Genomic DNA, 26614 nt, shown 5'->3' with positions numbered 1-26614 from the left:
CTGCAGTGGCACAGTGTTCCAGCTTAATGATTTGAATGAAACCTATGGCTATTTTAAAGCCCTCATATAAGTTATACTATCCCATGTTTTAAAATAACTGGATCATTGTGTAACAAGCAACAAAATAAAAACAAATTTACAAATTGATAGTCTGGACACCTGCGTGACCAAGCAAGGTGGCGCAGTGGTTAGCATACTGGACTTGCATTTGGAAGAATGACAGTTCAAACCCACGTCCCATCATCCCAATTTAGGTTTTCTTTGATTTCCATAAATCAATTCAGGCAAATTCCAGGACGGTTCCTTTTGAAAGGGCATGGCAGACTTCCTTCCCTAACCCAATGGGATCGTTGACCACTGTTTGGTCCCCTTCCCAGAATCAGACAACCAACCAACCATCTATCTGTGTGCCAACTCAATACATTCTCCTCTTTCCCTTGTACAATCTACTGTTTAAAGTGTTTTTGCTCTAACTCTTGAATGTTCCCTAGGACACAAGTTAATGAGATACGGTTTTTTGATATGTATGTCTATTAAGCTGGTAATCATTTTTTCATTGTCTTTTCTGTACACACTTCTGACAAGATTAATGGAAAATTCAGGCATGAATTAGTCCTTAGACACTTCCATCTATCACTTGCAGTATTGCTACTGACACCACTGTAGCCTTGAGTAAGGATAGCAAGACTTGCCAATACATTAACCCACGAGTGATCACGCCATTTTTTGTAACATGAAAAGGCACGTGGTGTACTATGTACATGTGAAAAGTATACCCGTCTTTATGTTACGAAGGTAAACATGTATGAGCAAAATCACAGTTTAATCAAATAATGATAAAGTGGACTAACATTACATGAGCTACATCACTATTTGACTAAACTACATTAAAATAAACTTTCATTAGATCATCTGTTGCCGTGTAAAAGTGTTGCCTCACAATAATTACCCAATCGAAGCATTAAACAGCACAGTTCCATCAGATACCTGCCAACTGCATATTTTATTACTTATTATTTAGTAGACAACTGTCTCACTGTGGTGTTGTGCTGCTTGCTCAGAATCTGGGTCATTATCTTACACAATTGTGATTTCTTTCTCAACTGACTCACTGTTTGTTTTATATTACTGCAGCTCACTTATATGATGACAACTTAGCACTGTTTTAGCTGAAGCAGTAATGAAGGAATAGGTACGGGTTTGCAATTGTAGAACAACAATAGAATGGTACAAGACAATTTTTATTGTGATTGGCGCACTTTATACATAGGTGCACCTGCTCAAAGGTTAAGCTTTACTCATTCTGTGCCCATGATGCACAGGATTAGGGTACTGAATAGATTGTGGAACCTTGCTTACTGGTATATTTGCTGTTTCCGACAAAAAAAGCAGCTTCATATTCCTAGCAATTATATATTGTGCATTTTCATTTCAGTATTGTCTTTTTTTTATAGACAGTAACAGCTCAATTAACATTTTTATGAATACAAATAATCAGTCTCAAAATAAAAGCAGCAGCAACAGGTAGAGTACTGCAATTAAGATTAGTTGCCCACTTTCAAGTTCTGCTCATAGTTACTTACTACTATTCTATATTAAACAATGTTGAAATACAAGGTACATTTAATTTCAGTACAACACTTACTCTATTTCTGCAACAGGTTAGTATTATGAAACTGACAATTTAGAAAATTATGTAACTTGCAAAACATCAAATGAAACTACTTTGTCTAAATAAAAAGTTAAGAGGACATACATGAAAACTGTGCTCCATTTAACTTTCTCAAATGTTAGCTGGAAGACATACATAGCACCACTGTAATTTTTTCCTCTCTCATCAGCATTTTCATATTACAAGACGTATTAAATTTAAACTGCTGCGTTAAGCAGGTTTTAAGGAAAGGGAATCTTTTATCATTTGTAAAATAAATAATAATCTCAATTCTTTCTCTGGATCATATATTCATTCTCTATAGAAGTCGACTGAAAACACAAGTGGTTTCTCACTTAAACACATTGAGTGCCACACATCCACCAGTGTTGACTGTTTCACCATCTGGCCAGGATGTCAGATGTGAGGTTCTGCTGTGGCTGCCGCCTGGTAAATGGCATCAGATGTAGGCTCTGCTGTGGGCACCAGTGGCCTCCTGGCAGTCAACGTGTTAAATACCAACTATTTATTTTCCCAAAACTGGTTGGAATCTGTGTATGTATCTTTCTATATAGCCACTATGTCCTTGATACTGTCATCAAATAAACTGCTTGCAGCAAAATATATTTCCTCTATCTCCCTTTATGTACGTACACAAGAATGTAAGCATCTGCTCCCCATTCCATTTTGTGTGTATTAAACCGCCATCGTATGTCATGAAGTAGCTATGGCATTGTGAGGTAGATTGACGGAGGAGACATCTAAACTGCAAAGACTATTTACTGTGATTCCTTGTGCAGATGTATTGTAGTAGCTCTACAGATACAGTCTCTAGTTTCTTCACAAAGTGAAAGAGGTTGTCAAACATTTTTGGGGACAGTTCCTTCAGCTTAGTCGTACAGAGATATACGTGTAACTCCATGTTTTGCCCTGAATCATCTCATCTCAAACAGAATCTTTTAACGCTATTCTGAAGAATAGAGTAATGTGACAATAATAGCATATGGCCAGACACGCTTTGGGAAAACATATTCAATGGGCACTTATCAGCATGTGTCAAAAAGTGAAATGGGTGCCATACCATAGCAATTAAGACATCTTTAAAGGAATGAAGAAACAGAATGACTGGCAATTTAGAGAAAATTTATCTTTCATGGGGCTCTTCCAAGAATCATATTTAGATTTTGTAGCTCCCACTCACTGTGCTGTTGATGTTAGGGAAGCTGGAAGTACCATAAACATTAAGTGCAAGTGATGGACTTTGAAGGAACTGTTACAGTCCCAGTCAGGGGTCTTTATGTGAAACAACTGGAGTGACAGTAATGAATGCACATTCAGGCAAGAGTCATGCAATTTTCACCAGAAGCACTGATCAGCTACACAGTAACAATATGTGGTAGATCAATTGCCAGAAAGGTTTCATGTTTTAGTAAAATCTGGCCAACAGCTGTCAACAAATTACTTTTCAAGAATGATATGATAGTGCATAAAATACTAGCTAAACTTTCATACGAATGTTGTAAGTTTAATTTAAGGAAACTATAACAGAAGCATGAAAAGAAAATGTTGTTATACAAGGTTTCATAACAAAAATAAATTACATCGATGACTGTATGGTCAATATCATTGAATGTCCAAGTAGCTAAATAAATCTGGGAATCTACTGGTGCCAAAATTTCTAAACAGATTATAGTAAACGTCTTAATAACATTCATCCCCACAAACAGTAACAACACAATTTAGAGAGTACAAGCTAGTCATACTGCTTTTCCAACAGTTGTGTCAGATCCTGCACAATAGAGGACACGGATGTAAGAATATCTCGACAAAATTTTGATGTTATGGCTGGGGTCTATCACCCACAGCCACAGGGCTTTTTATTTCCACAGATTGTTATCTGAAGCAATATTTAAACATTATTTCCACAGCAGTAACACAGATCACTAGCATTAACCGCAATGTCAGTATGCTCAAGTGTGGACAATCTGTTTACATCGCATATGCCAAATATATGGGGCACTTAATTTCCATTTTGCTTATGAATGACTGAAATTAAGCTCTTTGTTTTGCTTACACTCAAATCTACAGATGTCAGACACTAAGATTGGTACCAAACACTGTATGTCAAAAATCAACCAAAACTGATTTAGGTCATACTATGTGCTGTTGACCAGCAGAACGGGCGTAAACATTAATTAAAAGAAGAACTAAGGGGCACAGGAAAAGCATAACTGTAGGGAACTAGTATGTACAGCTCCTGTGTAAAAGTAGGTAGAGCGTTAAATCGTCATACCAGTGCTCCTAGGTTTATACCCCAATAATGACAATTTTTTTACTGTATTATGCGCAAAAGTGTTATATGGGGCTATTAATACTTCCACAAGTGTGACGCTATTGTTTCTTTGTTCTAGTGTTCCGATAGTTTATGTTTATTATATGAAACTACAAATACAATAGCTGGTTTATAACAAATGTTGTCTGTTCAGTCGCACGTCCGACAGAAGACCACACCCAAATGTACTCTCTAGGTTTGCTACTTTCAACATAAGAAGCGAAAGCAGACTACCAAACGAACATTGCTAAAAACTCCGAAAAGTCCTTTCACATGTCAGGAAAATGTTCTCCCCTACAACGTTTCATATATAAACAGTTGAAACAAATTGTCATCTGTGGAATTTCAATGCAGAACCTTTGACACGATAACCTGACACTCTACAAACTCACTCACACGAGAGCTACAAGATCATCTCTCACTAATATGCTTTTCCGATGTTCTGCAGTTGTGGTGCTACTTTTAATTACTATTTACACATTTTCTACTGGATGACAGCACATAGCACGAACTAAATCAGTGTTTTGGTTGATAGTCTATCTACATACATGTCTAGTACCAAACTGAGTGTCTGACACCTGGAGGTTTGGGTGTTAGTGCAAAACCAAATTTAATCAGTCAGAGTCTGACCGAACTTTGAGGATGTGAAACAAGTTTAATATTTAATGTAGCGCTAGAGTGTGGTATAAAAGTAATGTCATTACTAGCAAAGATCTTTTTCCCCCCTGAAATGTTTAATTCTTTCTGCAAAATCTCTAATGACAACAACAATGGTCTAATGAACAATCCCATCACCTTCTACTACTATTTCCCCAGTGAAATACTGCTTTATGTATGTAATTTATTTTCCTGTAAATACTGCCAGTGTTAAAAAATAAAATCTTCATGCTTTTCAATTTTTTGGGTGAAATAATGATAAAACAACACAAATAAATAAAATTCTGCTTATATATTTTAAAAATGATATGAAAATAAATAAATAGACATCAATGCATCATGGAACATAAAAATAGCACCCACCAATACAGCTTGCTGCATTAATATACTGATTTTGGACTCAATATTAGAGTCAGTAAACATAGGACTGACAATATGAAAAACTATATCCTACACACATATTTACAAAATCATTCAGTATCTGATCAGAATACCATCGTCACATCAAGGATCAGTTTATACACAACAGGAAATTAATAAAATAATATCACAGACATGTTGAATTTATATACAGCGATCCACAGATGCCACTGTAGTAGCTGGCAAGTTACCCAGCTGTTGGTGTTTTCATAGCACAATAAGAAAGTCAACCAAGTTTCATCCCTTATGTTGGTTACGTAAGGTCACCAAGCAGAGATGCAGCAACAGCATGGGCTCCAGCAGCAGCAAATCGCACGAAGGTGTCACCGACAAGAGGTCCTAAAGCGTAAAGACCTGAAGGAGAATGGAGCACTTTGTGAGTGTAAGGATCCACAGCAATTGGATTACGACGTGGATCCACTGGCTTTGTTGAATTACATGTAAGTTGTGCCACAAGCTCTTCAGGAATAAATGAGAGATCAGGCCTAGCACCAGTCAGGATAGCAGCAGCACACACTTGGACTCGCTCTCTTTTCCCGTCCGCTCCACGAATAAGCACTGATCGAACAGCCTGTGAACCTGTCCCTTCCTCAGAGAACTCCAATACAGCAGCATCTGCCAGAGCCTGGTACCTTGGGTAACAGTGACCTCCATCAGCCATCATTTGACGTACCTGAAAGTAAATATTTCACTTTATCTTTGCCTTTACTGAACACACATTCATCTCAAAGGAAAAGCAACACTGAAAAAAACAAGTTATCAAATCACCTGTACGACTGCACCAATTACATTATGTTGGGTACAACTTCATAAAGTGTCAAGAAGTATGTTTTAAGAAAGAGAGCAACTGAAATGAAATGAATGGGCTGTAAAGCAGAAATTCTGTGAAATGAAATCGCCAGCAGCAGCAGCAGCTAGGATATTAACTGCTATGTAGTCAATGAATGAAGACAGTAATGAGGATTTATTAATTTAGTCAGGTGTGTATATTTTCTGTATGCCATGTATAAATAATTGTTTGAAGTCCTGAAATATGATACATGATTTATAGAAAAAGGAGTGACATTTAGAAAACTGATGTACATAGACAAAACTCCTTGTATAATATTTGAATATTATAGGTGAACAGTATAATAATAATAATAATGTGTAACTCAATGCCCTGATGCAAGTCTTTTAACTTGCATAGCCATAACCTACCCCTATTATCTAAGTAGGAAGAGGGGACCTAAAGTTTAATGTCAAATCTGAACCACATGATGTTCTAGTAACTATTCATGCAGATTAAAATGCAGACTGAAAAATCCAACATCCGACTGGGATTTAATCCTGCAACCTCTCTGTTTCCATGCATGCACTTTATCACTTGATCACCAGGCAAGCTAATGTTAAAGCAGACCACTAGTTTGTACAAAAATATATGCATTTCCATTCAAATTAGGAAGAGTGTAACAATGAATACTTAAAAGACTAAAAACACTCACTTTTATAAACAATTGTGCCATTAGTAAATGAAACCTATGATTATTATAAAACTAGAAACGTGCATGTGGCACAGGCAGAGAAAGTGAATTTTTTGTGGAGACCGGTTTGAAGAACACACTATTTTCACTTGGCATTTACTGAGAGAATGAAAGTTAATATAACTGTCAAGGTAACCCTGGCCAAACCATTATGTGGCCAAGGTAAGTATCTAGTCAGGACGGCAATTGGTAACAGGAAGTCTTATATCTCCTGCTGACATGTGGTGCTATGTTGGGTGTGGAAGTACACAATAACACACCAGTTTGTTAAACTGAGTTTGTATGACTTTTGTTTTTGATTTAAGTTACAGGGTTTAGAAAGGTAAAACTGTAATATCCCACTATACTCACAGGCTGTGTGTCACACATCTGAATCTGTTTAAAAATCTCTCTAGCTTTCACAACTTTTTTGGGAATACAGAAATACAAAAGGTCAGTTCCACCTAAAAATGATCCAAACAGTTTCTTGCAAGTACTACATGGTGGATATATTTTTTCAGAAACCTAGGTAATAAATGAATCCTTGCATTGAACTCTTTATGAGCCATTTGATCCTTTCTCCCCCACACCAATTCCTACGTTTCCCATTCCCACATCCGGTTTTAGAATCATTTCCTTTATTTCATTAGCACTGTTACATCAGGCCCTATTTATTTTTAGTAAGAAGATCTTCTATTTTTATGAGAGTTCATTTCATTAACTTTTCTTTCCCTTGTGTGAGATATCAGATTCAGTTTCAAGTTGTATTGATCAACACCAACCTCTCTTCCCCTGTGTTATTTGTCACATCACTACATTTAGTTCAGAACAGCAGAAAATTAAAACCAATATACACCAAGACTTACCTTATGGTACTCAGGATAAACATTCTCAGGCAGCACATGATCAAACAGCGGTGCATCAAGACGCCTCCGAAACACGTGTAGGACTGGAAGAGAACGGAAGCGGGCAGCTATGACAGCATCAGCAGCACTCAACCCTGCACCTACGATAAGCACAGGGTTTATGCCAGTGCCTATCATACCAGGACAGTCAAGAGCTCGCTCCAAGGAGGCGGCATCATGGAAAACCCATCGCAAGCTGTCTTCACCAGGCACTTCCAATTGATTAGGTACATCATGTGCTCCAGTTGCCAGGACCACTGTCCTGCATTTGTAATTAAATACTGCACGACCATCAGTTGCTTCCACCCTCCAGAGCTTGTCAGAACTTTCCTGAAAATATCAAGAAAAACACTTGCTTACACATATTTAACAATTTTAAATTAAGTGTCTACTTCTTGTTATTCTTTTATTACATATTTTACAACTTTAATCATAATTGACGTAAAGAGTTAGCCACAAACATTCCAAATCACACATGCATTTGTGAAGACTGCTTACACACCTTGACAGACAAATTAATAGCCAAATGTCATCAACTACATGGGCTTACAGTTTAACAAGTGAACTGAGCAACGGTGTCATCTTGGGTCAACTGAACCTACCCATACACGATGCCACAATGGTGTTGTGGTACATAGCAAGATGTGTGTGCAAATGGAAGGAACAGAATATGGACAGCACTTTTTTGCATATTTATTATTTCTTGGAATGTAGGTTGTCATGAAAAACTGATCTGTAGTTAAGCTCAAAGTACAGGTTAGGTTGAAAATTGAATTTTGTTTCGAGTTGGCGAAGCGAACAAAGTGAAATTAAAGCCCTAGTTTGTGTGTGTGATCTGCAACACTGCTCGAGGTCTAGGTTAAATTGAAAGGTAACAGTTCCTTTTTGAGTTTGCAATACCATATTGAAAACTCCTTTTAATCCATTATCTCTCAATATTTCTCCAGGTCCATCACACTTTATGAAAGATCAAGTCCAGATAAGGACACAAAATAACAGTACATTGACCTCAATGTGATTTGAGGAGGAAATATTCAACTCACGATAACAACAATAAAAACTCCAAATGTCTCAGATATGGAACATGAAATGGGCTGCCTATCAATGATATACTTGCTTTTGTTTATCTTCTTTTTTAAATTTTAGTATCCACTCATTTCTTCATTACTCTATTCCCAGCCCTAGTTTTGTTGACAACTAATAGAGATGAATGACTACTGAAACTGGTGATATTACATTCTTAGAACTGAAAGTAATACATCAAAGTCTGGGAACACACTTAAAATAATGAATCAAATTAAACATACAGCAACCATTTCTGAATCCAAGGATTATTCTCAGTCTTATTTACACGACTATCAATGACTCAGGACGTCGTTATCAGGAGAAAGAAAACTGGCGTTCTATGGATCACAGCGTGGAATGTAAGATCCCTTAATCAGGCAGGTAGGTTAGAAAGTTTAAAAAGGCAAATGGATAGGTTAAAGTTAGATATAGTGGGAATTAGTGAAGTTCGGTGGCAGGAGGAACAAGACTTTTGGTCAGGTGATTACAGGGTTATAAATACCAAATCAAATAGGGGCAATGCAGGAGTAGGTTTAATAATGAATAAAAAAATAGGAGTGCGGGTTAGCTACTACAAACAGCATAGTGAACGCATTATTGTGGCCAAGATAGACACAAAGCCCATGCCTACTACAGTAGTACAAGTTTATATGCCAGCTGGCTCTGCAGATGACGAAGAGATTGATGAAATGTATGAGATAAAAGAAATTATTCAGGTAGTGAAGCGAGACGAAAATTTAGCAGTCACGGGTGACTGGAATTTGATAGTAGGGAAAGGAAGAGCAGGAAACTTAGTGGGTGAAAATGCAATTGGGGAAAGGAATGAAAGAGGAAGCTGCCTGGCAGAATTTTGCACAGAGCATAACTTAATCACAGCTAACACTTGGTTCAATAATCATGAAAGAAGGCTGTATACATGGAAGAGGCCTGGAGATACTGGAAGGTTTCAGATAGATTATATAATGTTAAGACAGAGAGTTAGGAACCAGGTTTTAAATTGTAAGACATTTCCAGGGGCAGATGTGGACTGACCACAATCTATTGGTGATGAACTGTAGGTTAAAACTGAAGAAACTGCAAAAAGGTGGGAATTTAAGGAGATGGGACCTGGACAAATTGAAAGAACCAGAGGTTGTACAGAGTTTCAGGGAGAGCATAAGGGAACAACTGACAAGAACGGGGGAAAGAAATACAGTAGAAGAAGAATGGGTAGCTTTGAGGGATGAAATAGTGAAGGCAGCAGAGGATCAAGTAGGTAAAAAGTAGAAACCCTTGGGTAACACAAGAAATATTGAATTTAATTGATGAAAGGAGAAAATATAAAAATGCAGTAAATGAAGCTGGCAAAAAGGAATACAAATGTCTCAAAAATGAGATCAACAGGAAGTGAAAAATGGCTACGCAGGGATGGCTAGAGGAAAAATGTCAGGATGTAGAGGCATATAGCACTCTGGGTAAGATAGATACTGCCTACAGGAAAATTAAAGAGACCTTCAGAGAAAAGAGAACTACTTGTATGAATATCAAGAGCTCAGAAGGAAAAACAGTTCTAAGCAAAGAAGGGAAAGCAGAAAGGTGGAAGGAGTATATAGACGGTCTATACAAGGGCGATGTACTTGAGGACAATATTATGGAAATCGAAGAGGATGTAGACAACAGCAAAATGGGAGATATGATACTGCGTGAACAGTTTGACAGAACACTGAAAGACTTAAGTTGAAACAAGGCCCCGGGACTTGACAACATCCTATTAGAACTACTGACAGAATTGGGAGAGCCAGCCCTGACAAAAAACTACCATCTGGTGAGCAAGAGGTATGAGACAGGTGAAATACCCTCACACTTAAAGAAAAATATAATAATTCCAATCCCAAAAAAAGCAGGTGTTGACAGATGTGAAAATTACCAAACTATCAGTTTAATAAAACATGACTGGAAAATACTAATGTGAATTCTTTACAGACAAATGGAAAAACTGGTAGAAGCCGACCTTGCGGAAGATCAGTTTGGATTCCGTAGAAATGTTGGAACGCGTGAGGCAATACTGACCCTACAACTTATCTTAGAAGATAGATTAAGGAAAGGCAAACCTAGGTTTCTAGCATTTGTAGACTTAGAGAAAGCTTTTGACAATGTTGACTGGAATACGCTCTTTCAAATTCTGAAGGTGGCAGGGGTAAAATACAGGGAGCGAAAGGCTATTTACAATTTGTACAGAAACCAGATGGCAGTTATAGGAGTCAAGGGGTAAGAAAGGGAAGCAGTGGTTGGGAAGGGAGTGAGACAGGGTTGTAGCCTATCCCTGATGTTTCTTCAGTCTGTATATTGAGCAAGCAGTATAGGGAACGAAAGAAAAATTTGGAGTAGGAATTAAAATCCATGGAGAAGAAATAGAAACTGTGAGGCTTGCTGACGACATTGTAATTCTGTCACAGACAGCAAAGGACCTGGAAGAGCAGTTGAGTGGAATGGACAGTGTCTTGAAAGGAGGATAAAAGATGAACAACAACTAAAGCAAAACGAGGATAATGGAATGTTGTCGAATTAAGTCGGGTTATGCCGAGGGAATTAGATTAGGAAATGAGACACTTACAGTAGTAAAGGAGTTTTGCTATTTGGGGAGCAAAATAACTGATGATGGTTGAAGTATAGAGGATATAAAATGTAGACTGGCAATGGCAAGGAAAGCGTTTCTGAAGAAGAGAAATTTGTTAACATCGAGTATAGATTTAAGTGTCAGGAAGTCGTTTCTGAAAGTATTTGTATGGAGTGTAGTGATGTATGGAAGTGAAACGTGGACGATAAAGTTTAGACAAGAAGAGAATAGAAGCTTTCTTAATATGGTGCTACACAAGAATGATGAAGATTAGATGGGTAGATCACATGATGAGGTACCGAATAGAATTGGGGAGGAGAGAAATTTGTGGCACAAGTTGACTAGAAGAAGGGATCGGTTGGTAGGACATGTTCCGAGGCATCAAGGGATCACCAATTTAGTACTGGAGGGCAGTGTCGAGGGTAAAAATCGTAGAGGGAGACCAAGAGATGAATACACTAAGCAGATTCAGAAGGATGTAGGTTGCAGTAGGTACTGGGAGATGAAGCTTGCACAGGATAGAGTAGCATGGAGAGCTGCATCAAGCCAGTCTCTGGACTGAAGACCACAGCAACGACGACACAGCACGTCACATTTTTTGTGAGTTGTTGCCTTTATTGCTTAAATTATTCATTTCATAATTTTTACACATCTTCCACATTGTGGGTATAGACCATCAATGAGAGCACTGACTTACAAGGTTAACAGTCAATGCTCTCATATGTTGTTTGTTGACTAGAGTTGTTTGAACATTAATGCCATTCACCTTACATGATGACTGCATTGATATACAGTAGGAGCATTACTCTACTTAGGTCTGTTACTCGACTGCAGTTCTCGGCTAAGGTGTAAGATGAGCTACAGAGAATGGCAAATATTGAAACCAGTCTATCCATTAAACATTACATATTGAACACTATCTGTTAACCTCTGTAGTCTTATTTCTCCATGTAATAAATATATCATTAATCTTGCTTAAGCTTTCCTGATATTTGATTGATAACAAGTGAATAAAACAGCAATGGCTCAGGTAGCAGTGAACAGAAGAGTGGAACGGAAAAGGAAAGGACTAGGCCAGGCGAGAGAAAGAGTTCGTGATGGGATTGCAAATATCTAGGTCATGTTGGAGGAACTCTACCAAAACCATTGGTCTGATGAGTTGTTGGAAAAGATGTGCAGGAGCCAGATCATGCACAAAGGAGAACCACTGTGAATGCGAAAGGGTCAAGGACATAGTTATTAATGTACCTACTGCAAACCCTCTTTCACCTTAGAGAGCATATCAGTTTTTAGATTACGCAAGCTAAATGGGTTAAAAAAATGGTAAGAGAGCACTTAAAACTTTCACAGCTATTGTACTGCCTGCGAATATTGGTAACAACTCATGTGATGAACAATGGGAACTGAATATGACAAATCATGAGCGAGTTGTTGGTAGCCAATCAGAATAGTTGTTCATAATTTCAAATGGTTTGTATATAAAATTAGCTGGTATTTTGTCCCATTAGGCTAAAATTTAACCACATTAGAATTTTCAACAAAACTGGAAATAAGAGATACAAGTAGATCTTGCAATGATGTATGTCCACGTCTGGCTACTCTCCACACCACTATTACGGCAACCATATTTTCGTGTCGAGATTCATTGGCTTCGCCAAGATAAATCTGCCACATTGCCACCTAACCTAGATCAATCGCTACACTACATGTCAGTCAGGCTGTCAGCACATCTAGCTTTTTCCTGCTTTCCATGCCAGAAACAAATGTCACCTATTTTTACCTTCCAACAAAAGAAACCATTAGATTCAGCTATTGTCACTGGCTATGGCCAATGTCAAAGCACTGCCAACATCAGTATACAATGCCAGAGCCACGGAAACTACAGGTCCACTTCAGTCAAGAAATGAATTTTAACAAAAATTGGTTAGAAATGAGAACGAAATAGGGGGAAAGGTGTTTAACGATGTACCTGGGGTTCATGTCATCATGTATATGCTCTATTCAAAATGAACAAAATAATGCTACAACACAAAACAGTGAATTTAATAAGTAATTGCGAGGCACACTTTTTGAGCTTCTGTGTAAGTGGACCAAATTTATTATAATAAACACTAAAAATGTTTCTTTCTGTGCTACGTCACTGAGAATTTTGCAAAATTTTAACACATTTGCAAAGTAATTATAGTAACTAAAAGTGTAATTGTAAATAACTTTTCAACTGGGAGGGCGAGGGCAGGGAGATTTGGGGAGGGAGAGCGGCAGGGGTGGGGGCAGGGATGGTAGGCTATAAAATTTGCGTTCGGCAGCATTATGATGCCATTCACTCACTCATTAAAGTTACAATAATAAAAACAATTTATAAACAAATATCTAAGCATTCATTTTATTACTTACAGCAACAGGAGGAGGAGAGATGCGTGTTACATCTACTCCTGAGTGGAAATTGTCACTGATTCCTGTTATAGAAGGATATGCAGCAAGATACTGTGCAACCCTTCCTGCAGGAGGACGCCCACTCCCTTCCAGGGGAACTCCTGGCAATGACATCCACGAAGCTGGAGACAGTGCTAGCACTTGTCCATCAACGCGTCGCCATACACCACCTGGAGGCCCACGTCCCAGTGCAATGTAAGAGGGTAACTGCTGTCCTGTTGGTGCACGTCTGTATTGTACCAAAGGATCAATCTCCAAGCCAACGTCAGCTCCTGGTCGAGCCAGGCTATCCATCAACACTGCAACAGGGTTTTGTGACCGTCCCTCTAGTCCCTGCAAATTGGTAGTTCAATTAGTCACAGAACAGAGAAACATAAGTAGGTCTACATGTTCTACATACTTTCATGCTACTGCGCATTTTAATATTATGAGTTTTGATTGCTGCAAGTGTTTTAAAGTGTTTCTGGGGGGGGGGGGGGGGGGGGGGGGGGGGGGGGGGGAGAAAACCAGCATTAAACCAACACTTCCACTATTCTGAGTGTTAATACCATGCAGTACTAATCAGGCTTCAAAATGACAAGTAAATTTTTGCAACAGGTATCTATTTGCCGCATCATCTAATATGAATATATAATTTAGAGATACATTCATCTGTTTTCATACTAATAAATTGTTGAACAAAAATTGACTTAACTCTGGCTCACCTGAGACAGGAATTCCAAATCTTGATCCAACAATGTCACATCAAGTGACGTAACCCTCAGCCGAGCAGTTAACATTTCATCTGGATGCTCTCCACCAGTGTAATATGGTAAGTTTCCTGACAGTAGAAACGAAAGTGCCATAGCCGATGGGCCATTTCCTGAAACACATTATATTGTCCCTGTATAACCTCATACACGTTTTATAATGTACGTTAATTACTATCACATTCCTCGTCGTTCTTTACCATAATGAGTTTCGGAACATGATGTAAACAACAGTCGCCAAAACTGTGAGATTTCCACGCTTTCACTACAACGGCTCGAGGTTTTTGGAAACCCCGTTATATAATTTTCAGAAGAATGAAAATAATTTGGTGTGTACTTTAATTACTCACCTACAATGACTACGTCTTTGTATATCTCGTTGTCCGTCGTGAAATCAGGCGCCAGGTTGTTCTTCATGATTCACACGACCTAAAACAAATCGATTATTAGAATTATGTTTGGCCGGTGCCTGCAAGCCACAGTATCATTCTGCATTTTCTTTTTAAAATAAACAATGGAGAAGTGCGTACTTTAGTCTGGTTGTCGAACGATAATTGGCATCGTTCTGGTGACACTGACGAATAATTTCTTAAGACTATATCCTGCATTTTCTTAGTTATGTTACGTTCATGAAAACATTTAGTTTAAATTTCAAAACAACTGTCCACCTCACTACTTTTTAGATCCTCGGCTGTTAAGTACAACATACACTTTCTTCACTAAAGTGAAATGAGATGTATAAATCGTTTTTAATCACAGTTCCTTCAATTCGAATCCCTCCGTAGATTAATCGCGATCGCATTTTCTACATTCTCCTGTCGGTGTTCGTATGAGCGTCAGCTGTTGGACAAAGATATTACGCCAGGTCGAATTGCGATGGCCAGCTAACATCTAAAATAGTCAGAAGCACTGTGTCCAGAAGAACCGTGGACTAGTGCATTTATTTCACATGGAACGCACTGTCTGCATCAGTCAAGCAAAAATGCCACAATACAATGGCCATTACGCTGTTGGCGAACGGAACACGTAATGTTAGGAGTTCGCACGTTATTGACAACTGCGAAAAGAATGTCGTTGCGTACCGGTACATTTACATTTAATAGCATGCGGCATATATATACTACTGTTTTACTGTCGTTGATGGCCAGCAAGGCAATTGGCGGCTACAAATAAAAATAAATTATATTGCCGACATTTGTGCAAGGTTCACAAATGTGTTGGCTTTCCACGATAAGATTTAACTGAAAACGGCCGACAATTTCATCTACAGGTGTAGTTGAAATTTTGGGGAGTGATACCACAACGTTGACAAAAGCATCGCTTGGGCACATGCATTTTTATACTCATTCGCTACATCTTCGCCGTAGATACGAACTTCGGTCCTGCAACAACAACGTTATAACGTAGCACTGCGGGGGAAATTCCGTGATCTTGTGTTCAGACACATGATGGTCGGATCACTGTCTCTTAAGTGCGTATTCAGATTGTTAACTGAACACTGTTTCACAGCAGATATCTGTTAGGTCACACCAAGAACACAAAATTTCGTTCACTAGTGCCTTGTACATAGCGCAGGAAATACAAGCTTTTAGATCTGTAGCGAGTTTCCGTAAGTTCTGCTCACTCTAGTTTTACCACTCTAGTGTGGATTGTCGATTATTGACAGTGAGAAATGATTGATTTACGCAGCAGTACCATCACAGAAACCGATAGAATAAAAAGATACGCTAAAAATTCCCAATGTCTAGCGTGCTTCTCGTGAGAGCAAACATATCTACTGCATGCACGGTTACTGAATATATGAAAAACAGCGGAGGTGATCGCAAGGCAGAGGGAAAGCAATAGGTGTATAAGCTCAACAACACAGCTAAAATTATGTTAAATGAGATCGGAATATCAGATACCGGACGGATAGAATATGTAGATTTACAGAAATTTGCAGAATATAAAGTTCTCGTGGTGAACGGGGAGTGTGTCGAAGAAGAGAGTAAAAGGTCTATGCTTGTTATGTCGCAATACAAAAACGGGTCGTGGGGATATTGGCGAGCATCATCGGCGCATTGGATAATCTAACATGATCAGTTCAGTTCTCACAGCTGGTAGCTTACAATTTTATATTAAAAAAAAAGGCCCTAGATAAATTTCACAATATGTAGCTCTACATAGACATGCTTCAACCACTTCCGTGAATCTAGTGTAGACGGAGAAGACAGTTCACACAGCTCTAACATACGCAGAAGCTTTAGAGTGTTTCAGAATGATAACTTCAATGAGCACCTTCTCTCACTAAGAGGCATGTGATTGTTGATAGAGATCCGTCCGCCGAATTCGTCATTAGGGAAACAACACTACATACAACGTACACGCACTCTAACAGTCACCTACAATACACTGAACTACGATACAATATTCCCACACAATACTCGTGAAATACCAATGTGCCCGACAGAAGAAATGCTTCATCACTTCGGCGGATATATACTCGCTAAGGTCTTTGATTCAGTCATAGCGTAAGATAATAGTATTCCACAGTAGCACTTCAGATGGTAGAGTTACATGCAAACATTCCAGCACGAAGCGCTCAGATTATTTCTGGCTTAATGGAGAGTTGCTTCAGCCAGGGATAGATCTGATCAACTACCAAAGCAATTCTTCGCCACAACAGGTAGTGAGTGTGTGTGTGTGTGTGTGTGTGTGTGTGTGTGTGTGTGTGAGTGTGTGTGTGTGCGCGTGTGCGCGCGCGCGCCAGGAACGAACGAACTTTATTACAGAAATTACAGAAGCTACAAGAGTAGAAATGGACATTGCTGTATTAAAATCTCATTTCTTTCGCTCGAGCAAAGTCAGTATAGAATACAAAATGGTCGCGCAATAAATATCTGCTTCATGTACACTGTGACAATAGCCTAAGTTTCAAAACATACTAATTTCCATTTGTCTCTGACGAGCTTCCGGTAGATCTGATTAAGATTGCGGGCCGACTACATGGCTTTGGCACTGCAGCGGGTTGGTTGGTTTACCACTAGAAATGCATTCCTTCGTTAACCTATACTCCGATATTCTAATTAAGATCACAAATTAGAAAACAATTTTCTGTGGATTTTATCCAAAGTTATTAAAGACTAGAAACAATCACGTAAAAGCTGCCAATAATTAAACTGATTTTCCGTAACTAGCAATTTGCGGTGGTTATCTAGTTGATGGCGAAACATGATAGCATTGGCAGACAGTTTTATCATCGCATTTATGTACTGTAGAATGGCAACCGACGTAACAAGCTGAAAATAGGATCTGAAAACTGATAAGCGGTTCTTCGTTTTGTGTGCAAAACTAATCACATTTATTTCCCGCACAGAAAGACTTTATTAAAATAGAGAATAATATCTTTCACGATGTACAATTTCTACAGACCCAAGTCAGGGCTTGCTAAGAACATCGTTCAAATCCTGTTATCTAACAGATGCTTTAAGTCGTGCGTTAAGATAATTATCGTCTGCGATTTCTTTAGGCATGGTGTCCTGCATGGAAGAACTGCTTTGTGCTTTACGTCTATACCCTAATTACCTATTGCTCCTAGTATCTGAATTATGGAACCAAGTGCTGACAGACTTACTCGCCATCTCATAAAAAAAAAAAATCAAGAATGTTAACAAAAATGACGAACCTGTTCTCAATACACACTGCAAAACATTTTCTGCAATAGATCACGAAGGACTGATGATTACAACCATGCTACAACAGACTGGAAAGAAACGATGTGTCACTAAAAATTTTAAGTCAGCTTCAACTCTCCTTTGGGTTTAAATGCCGCAGACCCATTTCATGAATCTGCGTTTTACGAATTAGGGGTCAAGAAATTTCCTTGTGTAACTTGCAAACTATACGACAATGCTCAAGACAATATTCAGGATGTGGAAAAACTACCATTCGAAGTAAAAAAAAGTCGAGAGAAACCACGGGCTCTAAAATTCGGACCCCAAGAGCTACGAGCACTACATCTTCTGTACTATGAAACAAATCTCTTTTACTGCAAGCTCTTTGCTTTCCGTATTTTGGAAGGAGATACTATGGACCAATCCAAGCAAACATTTTCAGTAATCATGGACTATAAAACGAATACCTGAAGAGCTATGAGGTCTTGTTCACTAAAAGTTTCACAATAGCGAAGATGAACAAACGCTCCTAGCTATTGAGGTATGTATTTTAGAGCCCATGTTTACCAGACTTGTTTCGTTCGAATGATCGTTCTTGTCATATCCCTGAATACTGACCACTCCTGCTGGGAAACCATGTGTAGGCTAGGTAACCGCTTACACGGAAAACCTACTAAATATCTATTCTTTCTTGAAGTAAGACGTGAATAACGTGAAGAAAACTATGACAGCAACCAACCAAAGATTTTTTACAATATACTTTCATAATGTGCATCAGAAAATATAGTGTGAATCATTTGTCATTAGATAATGGGACGCTTTGGCATCATGGAATACATTGCTAAATATACAGGAATTATCAGTAAGAAACTAAAGGTCGGCTGAGTGTAGATAACTAGAAAACAGTATTATGTACTTTTAAGGTTTATGCAACACGACAGTAAGGTAGGCGTCGTGAGAATAGAAACATGTCTGAACGATGATTTAAACATCGAATAAATCCTTTTATCAAGGAGGTGTTCAAACCAGTTTGCCAGGTCAGCCTCTTTGTTGGATCAACGACTCATTTGAAGAATACTAATTAAATAATCTGAAGATCTAGATTCATTCATTCACAGATCAGCCAATTAGTTTTAAAGAGGTTCATCATGCTCTTACCTACGTCCCCACGTCAAAGTCAGCCCCAATCAACGTCCTTCAGACTGTGGGCACTGACAGATGACGCTCAAGCGAAACGCACAATGCCAACTTAATTCTGTACCAGTCTCCTATAATAATATTCGTAGCTCTTGCCTTTATTATATGCCATGAAAATTAACAGGCTATTAGTTACAGGGTAAAAGTATAGCTGTATCGCTTGCCCTCTGTTTTTCCCGGTCTCACGTCTATAGTTTCCACACGGAACCGACTGCCTCGGCCGATATTTTTTGAATGTTGGTATGACACAAAATTACGTTAAGTATCTGTAGCGGCTTCTGCATCCTCTCCATCCTTTCCCTTGCCCGACATTGGCTATCATGTGCTGTAATTTTATCGACCTTTGCTGCCAAGGCCTGACTAATAGGAGGCAGCTTGTTCACATCGTAATAATGAAAACAATTTCTCCTGCTGAAATTTTGGCTGCAGTGCTACAGTTTCTCGTATGGAGTCCTTGATCACCATAATGAGAAACATAGTCCACAGATAAATGTGGGATATCAACGCAGCATCTTATCAATCAACGCAACCGTCCGCTGCACATTAATATCCTATTGACTCTTCGTATAGGAAAGCCCGTGGCAGGCAAGACGGTGGCCTGGGCGTATCGCATTATGAATTGAGTCTAGTTTTCCTTTTATATCAGTACTATAATTTATACTCCTTCGGCAGTTATGAAGTTCACGAGACCTTATAAATATAAAAAAATCAATCTATTTTCATCTCATTTCCACGCTACATCGAGAGTTACCTACGTATGTTGCAGAGCTTTTAAATTTGACCGGAGGCTGACTTAACTACTGGAAACTAAGCTCCTCTACGCCTCATATTTTTCACACAGTGGCTCAGAGAGGCACAGTTCAGGAGTCGTCACCTCTGCAGCCAAACATTCTATACACTGTATAAAAGTTAAACTAGTAGTAACAGCGGCAGCGTCAAGCAACACTATCTTTAATTTTTTGTTTTTATTTGTGTGTGTCAATGCTCATCCCTCGCTTTACAACGCAATTTTCTATGACGTAATGTGAGTCGTTTAAGAGATCAGCCACATCTATTCCTGAGTATCACTGAAGAGTTCCCGACGGAGTGTAGATTCTGTTACATCGTAGTCGCACATTTAGGTTTCTTCGCGTTTCAATCAATTCGGGATAGAGCGCGAAGAGTAACTGCTTATCCGCACCGTGCAAACTGGAATTAATCTAATTTCTTCTTCACAAACTCTATGTGATGGATATTTCTGGTTTGCGTCCTGAAAGTTGGTTCTCGGAATCTTCTAAGTCGGTTTTCGTGAGATGTACAGCCTCCTCGTTCGATTGCCTGCCGTTTAACACATTTAAGCATTTCTTTCACATTGGCTTGGTAATTAACCCGCCTGAGATCAACTACGCCCGGCCTTGCTTGGGTGCGCTCGATTTTCCCTGTGAGTCGCACATCACATGGAGCCTACAGGACGTGGACAAAAATATTGAAACACTACAAACAACACATATTACTATGTCTAATACGTTGTAGGAAACGCGTTGGCATTCGAAACAGCTTCCAGTCTCGGAATGGATAAATACAGGTCCTGTACAGTTTTCAAGGGAATCTTATACCATACTTCCTGCAAAAATGGGTGAGTGTTTAGGTAACAATGATGGAGGTGGATCGCGGTCACGCACCATTCTATCCAAGGTACACAACAAAGGCTCTGTAATACTGACATCTGATAACTGGTGACCAGGCGAGTTGCGAAATTTCGTGGATCAAATGGCTCTGAGCACTATGGGACTTAACATCTGAGGTCATCAGTCCCCTAGAACTTAGAACTACTTAAACGTAACTAACCTAAGGCCATCACACACATCCATGCCCGAGGCAGGATTCGAAACTGCGACCGTAGCGGTCGCGCGGTTGCAGACTGAAGTGCCTAGAACCGCTCGGCCACACCGGCCAGCTGCAAAATTTCATCCTCGAGCTCACAAAACCAAACTGCGACGATACGAACTGTGTGAACAGGGACTCTGGCGCCTTGGAACACCCAGTATCACCATTGGCAAACCAACATTGTTCAATGGGATGGGCCTTATCAGCCAAAATGGTCACAATCTTCAGTAGCAATGCAACCTTGCAGAATACACAAGAATCCCCTGGAATACTATGATATGGCTGCCCAAGTCATAACTGAGCCTTTGATATCTTTCACTGGAGCCAATACTGTTATTGTCGGGGTGGCACCTGAAGCCACACATGTATACCGATATTATTGTTAACTGGTAACGTACATAAATAGATATGTGTGATCTAACAGATTATTTGCTTCAAGGACTCGGCAAGTTGGGGGCTGGCAGGCAAGTACTGATCGTCAAAACTCGGCATCCGTCGGAACACTTCATGTCGACTGCCCTGTTTCAATTGGCACCACCCCGAACGGTCCCAAAGTTGTGAAACTGTAACTGCCTGACGAAGTCTTGCTGTGTTGTCTGTAAGGCCAGTATTACACTATCAAATTTCTTTGTCCAATATCTTTGTCAACTACCTTTTTCACAGAAATTTGATGGTGTCATAGGGAACTTTGTCAAATGTCGTTAGATATTTGATCAAATCTAGGGCCTCGCTGTAGATTTGATCAAAGAAGTCGCTTGTCTTCCGTTCGCTGCAATGTGACATGTTACCACCTGGAGCGCTAGCATCGCTGCAGCGTTCTGTCATCTGTAGTGTTTTGAACAACATTGCCGGTAAATACAATTGGTGTGTACCGACAACTACAAAATTAATAGAAATGTATGAAGCTGATGAGGCGCTTTACAAAGTGAGGCACCCTGAATACAAAAATGGATTAAGAAGAAGATTGGAGACCTAACCTAACCCTCTCCCGTAGCAAGGAATCTGAGTGTTACAGTGAGCCTGTCTCCTGCAGATGTAGCAGTTCTTAAGTGAATATTGTGCTTTTTGATATGACGATGCACTTAATTGAGCACATACAGAAATGTATGCTCATCCATTCTTAAGTAATTTATGTACGACTTGACGTCCTCCACTATAAGCTCACGTAACAAGTTTTTGCTGAATGCTTTTTATCGTGTCGTCGTAAAACCCACGGCCTCACCCAGGTACGTTTCCTTTTTTCCCCGCTTCTCTTCCGCATGTGCACACAGTGCAATTGTGGTACATGCAACTGCTGCGGTTAATAACAAGTTGTTGTTGTCAGCCATCTTGAACTTTGACGAAAAATATGATAGCAGTGTAATACCCCTTCTAGCGCTATACACGACTTTGTCAAATATATTTGACGGAATATTTGATCACATCTTTGATCAAATCTTTGACAAAGAAATTTGATAGTGTAATACCGGCCAATGAATGATTGATTGATTAATAGCAATAATTCTACTTACATTTAAATGCATTATGCAATACGAGACATGAACATGAATAAAAAATAAACGTTTTAAATTTCATTTTTCTTCTAGTCACTGAGAAGCATTATAACAGACTTAATTTCATCTTCCTGAGAAGTGCGGGCGCAATTTGACGACCACTGAGATAAGTAGTTTGAAACAGTGGGCAACAAGAGTCATCAGACCAAATAATTTTTCCGTTTCTCTATAGCCCAGGTTTTATGGGACCACCTCGCATTGTCCTGGTACGGGTATTTGTATCACTTCAATTCCCTGCGTCTGGAGCTCCCTCCGTGTTGTTTTGGTGCTGACGGGGTTCGCGAGTGAGACATTCAGTTCTGCAGCCACTTTTGCACCGTTGTCCTGTTTTTCGGCACAGTCCTCTTCAATGACTGACTGCCACAGCCACTCAAATTATACTTTTCTCCTTTCCCTGTGTGTGATATAAATCTTCGATACGGTGCGTCTTGAAACACCAAACACTTCAGTTACGTCGGTTACTGATGGACCCACCACACGAGCACAAACAATTTGCCAGTGGTCGAGGTCACTAACACAAGCAACGTATTTAGGACATAGTACAGATGCTGCCCGTGATCAAATAAAACTGCGCAATCTGCAGTCTTATCTACCTTCTTTGTTTATGTTCAAACATGCATTTCTCGCGGTGTTTCCAAATTTTTGTGCAACCTCTGTGCGTATGGGCCACACAAGTGTTTCGTAAGAGTTATCTTTCGTAGACAGAAATTGAATTCTGACAGTATCCTACCAGGAAATAGGAGCCTGTAATTTGTTTCACTAAAAAGGGAATTACACGAACATTCCATTGTTACTAGCCAAAGCCCACTATGTTTTTACGTTTCTTTAAGTGCACAACTTAATATTTCTCTAAGAACTTATTACGAAAGCTCTGAGTGAAGAATTGAACGCGGGTCCCATTTTTCTAGTTGGTAGGCCTAAGACTACATCTTAGCTGTGGGTGTAACGACCTCTTTATTCTCTCTGCTCACAACCACTGTTTTCCTTTTTTCCCCTTCACGCGTGCGGACAGTAGTATTTAATACGCAGCGGAGCTGCGATAAAATTCGACGTAGCGTAATCTAAACGCCCATGACAATCTTCGTCAGCGAGATGACACTAGTCGGACAGATAAACGCCAGAGCTGATAGCCTCGTGCAAAAGACGTGATCGGTCTCTGAAGTGATTGTAGTGGGTGTGGTTCTGAACTACGCGCCTCACTTAATTGATAACTTCTGAGTGTTGAACGAAGTATCTGAAAATATCTGTCATTAGTTTTACGCGTGTGAATTGTATGGAATGAGGTATGTGTCGGAGAGGGGAGGAGGAGGGATAAAAGGTTCAAATTTCGTCGTCCGCCGCAATGATACTGGTTTTCCGTTGCTTGGTGCTTCAGTGGTTAAGCGACAGACTCTGGGGTTCGATACCCGCCCAGTCCTGGAACTTTTCCTCAGTTGTCACGTTTTTAACCTCTGGCAGTGTAAACGTGAAAAGTATAGAACTGCACCGTGATTAGGTGTCCACTAAACGGCCAGCCTTCGGGTTAATGGCAGCTTTACATTCTACCTGAACCACTGCAACCCAAAACCGGGATGGCTTTTTAAACAAAACGGTGAGCGGCGGAAATTGGTGCTCGCTAGCTAAGGGCCCCCTATCGGTGGAACGATATATCCAATTAAAAAGAAGAAGTAAAACCGAATTCAGCTCTTCTTTCTAAGCTGGATTCATCTACCGCATCACTGCAACCGTAAACTTAGCATGGCTATGACTCCCACCACCACTTCTAAGAGGGAAGGGTAACTCGGAGGGTCAGTGGTGTAGCTCCAGACTGCGGAGCCGAAGATCTCGTGTTCGATCACTGGCCAGTCCGAAGATTTTTCATCTGTGACGTATTACTCCTTTCACCTTCGATAACGTTTATTAATGTGAAACTGCACTGTTGTTCAGAATCCACATGAAAATGTAGAGCCCCTTATAACTGGCAGGCAAAGTTCGTTCAAAGGTCAGAGCACTATAAGGGCATACAATCTCCAGCAAGACCCCGCCTAGTAATGCACTTCTCAACAATTTCCTACAACAGGAAGTAAGTAAATCTGTCCTCTACTCGAAGGTTCGTTGTAAGACCACACTGCCCTTGCCACGCTCGCTTTCCGCCGAGGTATAATCTGGTTAGAATATACTACAAGATTTTTACTGACATCCCTTCACCCATTCAGCCTATCGCTGAGTGGAGACGTATTAGGTACTTGGTCATATCAAAGTGAACGGAGGAACACACCTGACGAGGTGAATATTTGGCTAGTACCCACGTCCCATCCTGGTTACACGATTCACAACCATTTCCAAAACGTTCACACGGTTCCACGTGAGATAAAACCAGACGCTGAGAGACAAGGTACACAGTTCCGTCCTGGGATGGGTGTGGGGAGTGGGGTTGACGACGACACGGACGCACAAACAGGAAGAGGATCAGGCTACCCTTTACCACTAGCACTTCCAAATTCAGATTAACAGGCCGATACCGTGAAAGGTACAAGATAAGGCCTCGAAAAGGAACGAAGGAAAGAAAGACATAAAACGAAGTTTCTTTTTGGGTCATCACCAAACCATCCCATGAGTATTTTACCGTGTTAAAAATCACAGTTGGTATTTTTTTCATAACGTGTACGAATCCAATAACGTTAGCGCCTTTTGACTGCTCTGTGTTTGTTGTACATGAGGCTTCGTCTCTCTCTCTCTCTCTCTCTCTCTCTCTCTCTCTCTCTCTCTCTCTCTCTCTCTCTCTCTCTCTCATATTCGGCTGATTCAGCACCTCATTAGTTATGCGTCCCTCTCTCTCTCATATTCGGCTGATTCAGCACCTCATTAGTTATGCGTCCTAAGCATGTAATCTTGTTTTCTCCTGTAGCACCACTTTTCAGAAGCTTGTGCTCAAAGTTCAGTCCAGTGGTTTAGGAAGAAAGAGATGGGGAAATCACACGCCCTCCCCCCCCCCCCCCCCCCCCCCCCGAACAAACTTTTTTATAATATGTATGTCAACAAATTTCTCTTTTTCAGGAAGCTTCTTTTTCTGTTGCCAATCTGTATTTTAAAGCCTCCCAACGTCGGCCACCTTTAGCTATTTTACTATCCAATAGCAATACTTAATTACTAGTTTTGCTGTCTCAATTCCTAATCCAATCCCCTCAGCAGCGCCTAATTTAATTCTGCTACACAGTATTACCCTTGTTTTACTTTTCGTCGTATAACCTTTTAAACACACAATCCATTCCGTTCAACTGATCTTCCATGTCTTTTACATCTGACTGAATTACAATGTCACCTGCAAACCTCCAACATTTTATTTCGTCTCCTTCGATTCCCTTTCCAAATTTCTCCTTTGTTTCTTTCGTAGGTTGATCAATGATCAGACTGAACGACATCAGAGACAGGCTATAATCCTCGTTCAGTCCCTTCTCAATTACTGCTTCCTTTTCATACCGTTCGACTCTTGGTTACTGTATTCTCCAAAGTGTAAAGAAATTTCTCATGAATTATCTTCCTCAGGTAAATTGCCTCCATAGGTGCCTGCAACGCTGAGAGACAATAATTGGCTCTTAGAGTATAGGAACTGTGTAATCGTGCTGTGCCGCGCGGGATTAGCCGAGCGGTCTCAGGCGCTGCAGTCACGGACTGTGCGGCTGGTCCCGGCGGAGGTTCGAGTCCTCCCTCGGGCATGGGTGTGTGTGTTTGTCCTTAGGATAATTTAGGTTAAGTAGTGTGTAAGCTTAGGGACTGATGACCTTAGCAGTTAAGTCCCATAAGATTTCACACACATTTGAACATTTTAATTGTGCTGTCAAACGGCAAATTTTCGGGGCATTTGGAGCTCTGGAAGAAAGGAAACACTTGGAACACGCTTGTATTGCGACTGCTTATCTTCTTGTATTAATGTCGCGAAGCCCCGATTTCGTGTTTATTTCGCTGGAAGTTTCGTCCAAGAGACGATGGAAGCTACTCGGCGTCTTGCGGAGACAACTTGCTCTGCCAAACCTTGGACACAGGTAGTTGGCCAGG

At 40.0% G+C, this 26614-nt stretch overlaps 1 protein-coding gene across 2 annotated transcripts in view; it reads right to left on the bottom strand.

Annotated features, from left to right (window-relative positions):
* Window positions 1-1222: 1222 nt before the first annotated feature.
* LOC124802688 (oxidative stress-induced growth inhibitor 1-like) overlaps window positions 1223-26614 on the bottom strand; it is a 130674-nt gene continuing 105282 nt past the window's right edge. Inside the window, exons 1-6 of one of the 2 annotated variants that reach the window (XM_047263626.1) lie at window positions 14841-15366; window positions 14661-14739; window positions 14266-14423; window positions 13523-13894; window positions 7429-7797; window positions 1223-5733 (exon numbers count right to left, since the gene is read on the bottom strand). In XM_047263626.1, the coding sequence (XP_047119582.1) occupies window positions 5314-5733; window positions 7429-7797; window positions 13523-13894; window positions 14266-14423; window positions 14661-14727 (1386 nt within the window). In that variant the 5' untranslated portion in view covers window positions 14728-14739; window positions 14841-15366 and the 3' untranslated portion in view covers window positions 1223-5313. Of the gene's footprint in view, window positions 5734-7428; window positions 7798-13522; window positions 13895-14265; window positions 14424-14660; window positions 14740-14840; window positions 15367-26614 lie in introns of those variants that run through there. The other variant, XM_047263625.1, reaches the window with a different exon arrangement.

Source organism: Schistocerca piceifrons, chromosome 6, assembly GCF_021461385.2.
Source record: "Schistocerca piceifrons isolate TAMUIC-IGC-003096 chromosome 6, iqSchPice1.1, whole genome shotgun sequence".
In the NCBI taxonomy this organism is placed as follows: Eukaryota; Metazoa; Arthropoda; class Insecta; order Orthoptera; family Acrididae; genus Schistocerca; species Schistocerca piceifrons.
Note: the sequence above shows the minus strand (reverse complement) of the source record. Positions and strands in the feature narration are given on the sequence as shown.